This window comes from Branchiostoma floridae, chromosome 3, assembly GCF_000003815.2.
Source record: "Branchiostoma floridae strain S238N-H82 chromosome 3, Bfl_VNyyK, whole genome shotgun sequence".
Lineage (NCBI taxonomy): Eukaryota > Metazoa > Chordata > Leptocardii > Amphioxiformes > Branchiostomatidae > Branchiostoma > Branchiostoma floridae.
This window is the reverse complement of record NC_049981.1, coordinates 30,919,145-30,927,196: the sequence shown is the minus strand read 5'-3', so window position 1 is coordinate 30,927,196 and position 8,052 is coordinate 30,919,145. Positions and strand designations below refer to the sequence as shown.

At 42.6% G+C, this 8,052-nt stretch overlaps 1 protein-coding gene across 1 annotated transcript; it reads right to left on the bottom strand.

Annotated features, from left to right (window-relative positions):
* On the bottom strand, nucleotides 1-7,696 carry LOC118411822. The gene is made up of 7 exons (XM_035814308.1): nucleotides 6,806-7,696; nucleotides 6,351-6,466; nucleotides 5,730-5,836; nucleotides 5,329-5,400; nucleotides 4,701-4,896; nucleotides 3,454-3,665; nucleotides 1-5 (listed from the first exon to the last, which is right to left on the bottom strand). Exons 1-7 carry the CDS (start codon nucleotides 7,505-7,507, stop codon nucleotides 1-3), a joined length of 1,410 nt encoding a protein of 469 aa, XP_035670201.1. The 5' UTR covers nucleotides 7,508-7,696.
* Between the last annotated feature and the right edge of the window lie 356 nt (nucleotides 7,697-8,052).

The window sequence follows — 8,052 nt, the reverse complement described above, 5'->3', positions numbered from 1 at the left end:
TTACACTGTGGACACATAATACAATCTGTTTAATCAACATAGATTAGTTCAGTTATGAATCTGTGTAATTAACAAAAATTAATTCAATTGGTTCAGTCATGAATGCAATAAGAAATATCACACTCTGCACTTTTTACGGAGGTTTGGAACTCCTATTACCACAAGGTGCAAATTGGAGATATCTATAAAGCCACGGTCACAATGCGCGTACGATTCCTTGCGATGGCATATTCCGCATATCATACAACGAGCGCATTTAGGGGAATACGACCTGTCATTGGTTGCACACAACACCCAATCCAGCGCTTGCACATATATCAGTCATTTCATTGGTTATTATAGCATCCAATCAGACGCTTTCAAATCGGCATGCATATTGCCCAATTAGCACATGTACCTCACTACGTGATTTGTGTTGACAAGTGGTAGTTACCGTGGTGACTGTTGCTTGGTAACCAATTCGTGGTCCTTCACCCACACAAGAGTAATGGATAACGTGTGGTGCTTTCGAAGGACCTGTTTTCGAAACTTTACCACCACCAGCTAGATTAGAATATTATAAGAGTTCATGTCATAGTTTCGATCAGTGAAGCATTATCTTTTCGATTAAGAAAATTAGACTGAAATGGGAGCGTGAGCATTTCTATCTGTTCCACTCAAAAGCGTTTAACAAAATAAATTTGATAGCAACGTTTTGTTTAGTATGTTTGTTACAGAAGTATGAATGTCGGAACATTTTGTATTTTTACAGTTAAAGATATTATAGGAACATTTTGTATTTCACATGTAGAGATTTTCATATGTCATCTGCAGATACCGCACTTATTTGGGCGAGGTTACTTTCAAATGCTTTTATCAATGGATGATTGTTGTCCTCGGGATAGATTTGCTTTGCCATTGCCAAGGCTTCTTCGACGGCTCTGATAGCTGCTTTTATATCTCCAAGTCTGTACAAAGCTATTCCCTGGTTGTGAAGTGATTTGGCAATGTTAGGATGTGCCATTTGTTGACCATAGATACTCCTGTACATCTGCAGTGCCTGTTCATTGTAGCTAACTGCTCTCCTGTGTTCACCCAGGCTCGTACAGACTGAACCCAGGTTGTTCAGTATTGTAGCTATTGTGTGTGGATGTGCTGTAGTCTGAGCATGGATACTCCTGAACATCTGTAGCGCCTGTTCATAGTAGCTGATGGCTTTCTTGTAATTACCTTCACGATTCCAAGCTGCTCCTAGGTTGTTTAGCGATGAAGCAATGTCAGGATGTGCCGTTTTCTGACCGTAGATACCCCTTCTCATCTCTAGTGCCTGTTCATGGTAGCTAACTGCGCTCCTGTGTTCACCCAGATCATCCCAGGCTGCACCTAGGCTGTTCAGTACTGTAGCAATGTCAGGATGTGCTGTAGCTTTACCATAGACCACTTTATACATGTGAAGTGCCTGTTCACAGTAACTGATCGCTGCTCTGTGATCCCCTGCATCCTGCAAGGCTTTCCCCAGACTAGTTAGTGCTGTGGCAACGTGAGGATGCGCTGAAGTATCACCATATATCTTCAAATTTACTTTTAGTGCCTGTTCATAGTAGCAGATTGATTTCCGGTAATCACCAATCTCACGCCAGGTTCCACCCAGGTTGTTGAGTGACAAGGCAATGTCAGCATGTGCTGTTTGCGGACCATAGATACTCCTGTACATCTCTAGTGCCTGTTCGTGGTAGCTAACTGCTTTCCTGTGCTCACCCAAGTGACTCCAGGCTCCACCCAGGTTGTTGAGTGATATTCCAACCATAGGATGTGCTTTAGTCTGACCATAGACAGTTTTGAACATTTTGAGTGCCTGCTCATAGTGGTTGATTGCTGTTCTGTAATCACCCCGACAGTTCAGTGAGGTCCCTATATTTAAAAGGGATAAGGCGATGTCAGGATGTGCCGTTTGTTGACCATAGATACTCCTGTACATTTGCAGTGTCTGTTCATGGTAGCTAATTGCTCTCATGTGTTCACCCAAGCGATCCCAGGCTTCACCCAGGTTGTTGAGTAATGCTGCAATCTGAGGATGTGCTGTAGTCTCACCATAGACACTTCTGAACATTTTGAGTGCCTGTTCATAGTAGCCTATTGCTTTCCTGTACTCATCCAGATGGTACCAGGCTGTGCCAAGGTTGTAGAGTGATATGGGAATGTTAGGGTGTGCTGTTTGCTGACCATAGATACTTTTGTACATCTGTAGTGCCTGTTCATGGTAGCTAACTGCTTTCCTGTGTTCACCCAGATTAGCCCAGGCTTCACCCAGTTTGTTGAGTGATGTGGCAATTTCAGGATGTGCTTTTTGTGAAGCATAGATATCTCTGTACATCTGAAGTGCCTGCTCATAGTAGCTGATTGCTTTTTTCTGATCACCTTCATCGTACCAGGTTTTACCGAGGCTGTTTAGTACTGTGGCAATGTGAGGATGCGATGAAGTCTCACCATAGATCCTCACATTTTCTTGAAGCGCCTGTTCATAGTAGCTGATTGCTTTCCTATAATCACCCAGCTCACACCAGGTTCCACCCAGGTTCTTGAGTGAGTTGGCAATTACAGGACGTGCTGTTTGCTGATCATAGTTGCTCCTGTGCATCTGTAGTGCCTGCTCATGGTAGCTAACTGCTTTCCTATGTTCACCCAGGCGATTCCAGGATTCACCCAGGTTGTTGAGTAATGAGGCAATCTGAGGATGTGCTGTAGTCTGACCATAGACACTTCTGAACAGTCTAAATGCCTGTTCATTGTAGCCAATTGCTTTCCTGCAATCACCCAAATGGTACCAGGCTGTCCCCAGGTTATAAAGTGATATGGCAATGTTAGGGTGTGCTGTTTGCTGACCATAAATGCCCCTGTACATTTGTAGTGCCTGTTCATAGTAGCTAATTGCTCTCCTGTATTCACCCAGATCCTCCCACGCTTTACCCAGGTTGTTGAGTGAAGTAGCAACAAGAGGATGCGCTTTCTGTGCACCATATATATCAATGTACATTTGTAGTGCCTGTTCATGGTAGCTAAGTACTTTCCTGTGCTCACCCAGGCTGCCCCAGGCTATGCCCAGGTTGTTTAGTGATTGGGCGATGTGAGGATGTGCTGTTTGCGGACCATATATATTCCTTCTCATTTGCAGTGCCAGTTCATGGTAGCTGACTGCTCTCCTGTGTTTACCCAGATTACGCCAAGCTGACCCCAGGTTGTTTAGTAATACTGCAATTTGAGGATGTGCTGTTGTCTGACCATAGACGCTTCTGAACATTTTGAGTGCCTGTTCATAGTAGCTTATTGCTTTTCTATGATCACCCAAATACTGCCAGGCCTGTCCCAAGTTGCAAAGTGATATAACAATGTCAGGGTGTGCTGTTTTTGGACCATAGATACTCCTTTTCATCTGCAATGCCTGTTCATTGTAGCTGACCGCTGTTTTGTGTTCACCCAGGTTGTGCCAGGCTTCAGCCAGGTTGTTGAGTAATCCGGCAATATCAGCATTTGCTGTTTGCTGGCCATAGATACTCCTGTACAGCTCTAGTGACTGTTCATGGTAGTTAACAGCTCTCCTTTGGTCCCCCAGACGGTTGCAGGTTGCGCCCAGGTTGTTCAGAAATGTGGCAATGAGAGGATGTGCCGTAGTCTGACCATAGATACTCCTACACATACGTAGGGCATGTTCATAGTAGCCGATAGCATCATAATGATCACCAATCGTGAAACTAGCGTTTCCAATATAGTTGAGCAGCTGTATGGTATCATCAGTGTCAGTTCCATCAGTTGAGTTGAGAGCCTCTTGGTAGTAGCCAATAGCCAGCCTATATTTGCATAACTCATGGTACATCAGTCCTCGTACTCTTGGAGAATTATCATAGAAATCAGAGAATGGCTGTAGGTCTTGATTCTTTCCAGACCATCTAGACAAAGCAGATTTAAGAGGAACTGATGTTTTATAGTATCTCAAAAGCTGTTTTTCATTTGGCAAATGAAAAACTGGTTTCAGAGCACTTATTTTCACTTCTTCATTGACCTGTAGGGATGGTTCGTCTTCATTTAGAATTGTTTCCATTGAGGTCAAGGCTGAAAAGTTCTCCCTCTGTCCACCATTTGCAATGTACGTCCTCAGCCTGAGTTCTGCTGAGATGCTGGTAAGCACTGTCAAGTGGTGTGCATTGTTGGGACTGATTACTTTCTTTTTCATATCTTCTATTGTCTCCCAAACTGTGGTAGGTATGATGCCTGCAGACAGTGCTAAGCAGTCCACTGCTACTGCTGGGAAGCGATAGAGTTCTTTCTTCACATCAATTAATCTTGCTGTTATTGTTTCTTCAGCTCTGTAGTTTTTAAGATTTTCTCTCAGTGTTTCATGTGCCAGTTGTTGAGAAATTTTACCCCCATCAGCTTGCAATATCTTCTCTGTAATGCTCATATATATGTCAATTAAATTCTGGTCCCCTGCTATCAGACATGGGTTCCTCAAGATAGTGGCAAGGTGATATCCTTCCTTCAGGTACAGTGTGACATCCCTTAGAAGTACTGAAACCATGTTGTTTGGGGTGCAGATGAGTTCACTGGACTGTTCGATTAAGGTTTCCTGTCTGCCCAATGGAGTCTTGCTTGCCTTTGGCATGGAGCCATCAAATGCAAACCCACGTGGTGTAACAGAGTCATAGTACCAATTGTTAAGGGGATACTCAGAGTAGAAGTCATTGAGAGATTTTATACCTAGTGCTGGGAGAATGGTTTCTCCCAGGTTGACCACCTTGAGGTGTAGGTAGTGGGTGAGGTTGCGGAAATACAGAAGACTTTCTTGACTTTCTTCTTCTACCAAAATGGCAAACTCCAGGTCTGAATATGGAGTTACCAATCCTGTAGCCTGTGAACCCAAACCTATCAGGGCATACTTACAGGGAGAATGACCCATTAACCCAATACACTCTTCTACAAGCAGGCTTATGAACTCCTTCCTTTGTTGTGCAATGTTCTCAAACAACTTCCGAACAGCCTGAGCTCGTTTTGCCTCTATCTCTTTGACACATGGGTCATCCTCATCATGTACATAGGGATCCAGCTGCTGGTCAATGGTTTCCATCTCCAGCTTGATCTGGTCCCGCATCTCCTTCAGCTGTTTCTTGTGGTTTTGTGTGTTCTCTGGGCTTACAGTATAATCAATATCGAAGATAAATTTGAGAAATGACTTATTTACTTCTTCAATATCTGTTGCTATTTTACCCCTGAGGACATGATCCTCTGACCTGGCTATTGCTGCATTGTAGAGTGCTGCTGCCTTGACAAAGTCTCCCCCGTCTCCTGTCTGCTGACCTCGCTTACTGTAGACAACCCCCAACATGCACAGGGGCTCCACCTCTCTCTGGTACTGCTGGGCTGTGGGATCTGGGAGAAACATACTGGGTTACATGATATTTGGTATAGAACATTTTAGAAGGTTTATCTCTTTTAAGTTTCTCTTTGTTGGATTCTGTTTTCTATTAAAGTAAATCTTTATAATTTTATTTTTGTCAGGATTTTCATTAGTCCTGTAATGTCAATATTTTGAAAGATTTAATGAAACTTTTATAATTTTGTTTTCATTAGTCCTGTACTGTCAATGTTTTGAAAGATTTAATAAAACTTTTATAATTTTGTCTTCATTAGTCCTGTACTGTCAATGTTTTGAGATATTTAATGTTCCAAGCACAATGTTTTCCTGTGTTCATCCATACCTGGCATGTGTACTGACTTGAGTGCAGCTGCAAAGTGCTCCTCAGCTGAGTCCAGGTCTGCCCTGGCAAGGGAGGCTTCACCTTTCTTAAGGTGGTCTTGATACTGACTGAAAAAAGGAGAATGACTAAGTACTAGTAGGTTGGGTTTAGAGATGCGATTTACATTGTGTATCATCATCATTTTAATCTTTATCATAATGCAATCTTTTTAAACCTAACAAGAATCTGAAGACCTTATGCTTCCGCGAATCTTTAAAAGTTTCTTCGTATGTCTTGTATGATTGTTGTTTATTGATTATGCTTAACGTCAATAGAAATTATTGAAGTGCAAAAATACAAACAGTGCAAAAATACACTGTAAATTAGTAGCATTGACCCCTTGACCTAGAATGTCTGATACACAAGTAGATGCATCACCTCTGAGCTATACTTCCTGTCATTCCTACGAGTCTGACCTTTGCAGTGACGCCATCTTTCTACTCACGTCCTGACACTCGACTGACAGTAATAACTGCAGGTACCGGTACAGAAGAACAACAAATACCCATCCAGAAAACAAATCCTCCGAGCACAGACCAAATCAGCACACCACTTTTGAAGCTAATCATAAAGTATTCCCACCTTGCTGTGCCTTGATGGATAGGATGGTCCTCAGTAACTTCAGCTCTTGTGATGTTCCCAAACTGATGCTTCATGGGCGATCTTCTTTCTGTTTGTCTTGAAATGTTCCATGTTGACTGTAGGGAAGTAATCCACAATTACCATCGTTTTTTACCCAGCACTTTGCCATTTACATGTTTTTTTAATACATGTACATGTAAACCCACTACACTGAAGAGTTAGTTAAACCTCCTGGTGCGAGCGGATCAAATACTAAGTAAATTCTCTGGTGTTCAGTTTGTTAGCAGCAAATCGTAGCAGCAGCATTTTTGGCTGGACTTCTATGCCCCCTCATTCGTTTTGGGGTCTCTAAAGGATGTCATAAATGCTTTGCATGTGCACTGGTTGTGTGTGTTATAATCATGTACATGTACAATGAGAGCTTTGCATTGAGAAGGAAAGCTCTTACTACTCACCCTTCTCACTGCTCCCCAGATCCTCACCATGTACAGGACACGATGGTGCAGAGTCTGCTTGGTACCAGGATCCTCACATCTTCTCAGGGCCTTGCCGTACATGGCAGCTGCCTTGGAGAACTGGGATAGATCAAAGGTTTCCTTTCCTTTTCCAAGGTAGAAATCTCCAAGAGATTTTAAAATCTCAAGCTCCAAGAACATGTCACCATTTCCTATTGATGTCACTAATGTTTCTGTGTAAGTCTCATCAACAGAATGTTGGAATTCTGTGTTACCTCTGTCTAACTGATCACAAATTTCTGCCACCCTTAAGACATTACCGTCAGCAGTACCCCAGTAGTCTGGTGACAACCACCGGAAGTGTGGAGTGTACCCCTGCAGCAGTTGTCTGGAGAGTTTCTCCATGTAGCCGATACGATGTTCCAGTGTTTGTCCCATGTCTGGATCTGTGCAGCGTAGTTGGGCAGCGGCATACAGGGCAGCAGCCTTGTCAAACTCTGCTGAATCTTTGCCCCTCTTGCCTTTCTTAAGATGCAGGTCTCCAAGACTTTTTAAGACTTCTATTTCCATAACGAGATCCATACGGAGAATGGCTTCTCTGAGTGCTCGCCCATAGCCGACTTTTTGGCTGTGCTGACACTTGAGGCATAACTCCAAGTCCTGTAACCTTTCTGTCAGGCTGGTCATATTGATGTCAGACATCTTCGTTTCCACTCTATCTCTTCCCCAATGATCAACTTTGAAAGAATTGAGAGAACAATCTTTTTGAATAACAGATTTTCTTTTACTTTTGGAGGTGACATACACTTTTGGAACTATGTTTGTAATAACCAGACCAGACCATTATGGCCATACAGAGTTAAATTAAATACAAACTACTGGGGTCCCGAAACGGAGGACTTACATGTAATAGCAAGTTCTTCTTCATCAATCCATTGTTTTGTTATTCTAATCTACCTCTGGTATTGTTCTATGGTTGCTTGCACGTATAAATAGTATCTTAAGTCACTGAACGTACGGTACTTGATCAATAACATGTATTATGAAAGTTTCCTCCATGTAAATGCACATATTGATACGAATCATTGTGGTCTTAAACAATATTTTTCATGCCTACACTGGCGCATTGTTGATTTATCTTTGAATGACAGTATACACATACAAGTTTAGGCGTTTATAAACCCCTACGTAGCCCTTGTAAGTTGCCAGGATAAGCCTTCTCACATTAGTTAGAGCGCATGTGCGGC

Bases quoted from the DNA above. Each gene is read 5' to 3' on its own strand.
- LOC118411822 (XM_035814308.1), bottom strand. From the start codon at position 7,507: ATGTCTGACATCAATATGACCAGCCTGACAGAAAGGTTACAGGACTTG. The intron at 5,401-5,729 runs GTATGGATGAAC...TGTTTCTCCCAG, and splicing joins CAAGTCAGTACACATGCCAG to ATCCCACAGCCCAGCAGTAC. The intron at 3,666-4,700 runs GTATCCCCTTAA...ACGTATGTGTAG, and splicing joins CTCAATGACTTCTACTCTGA to GAGTATCTATGGTCAGACTA.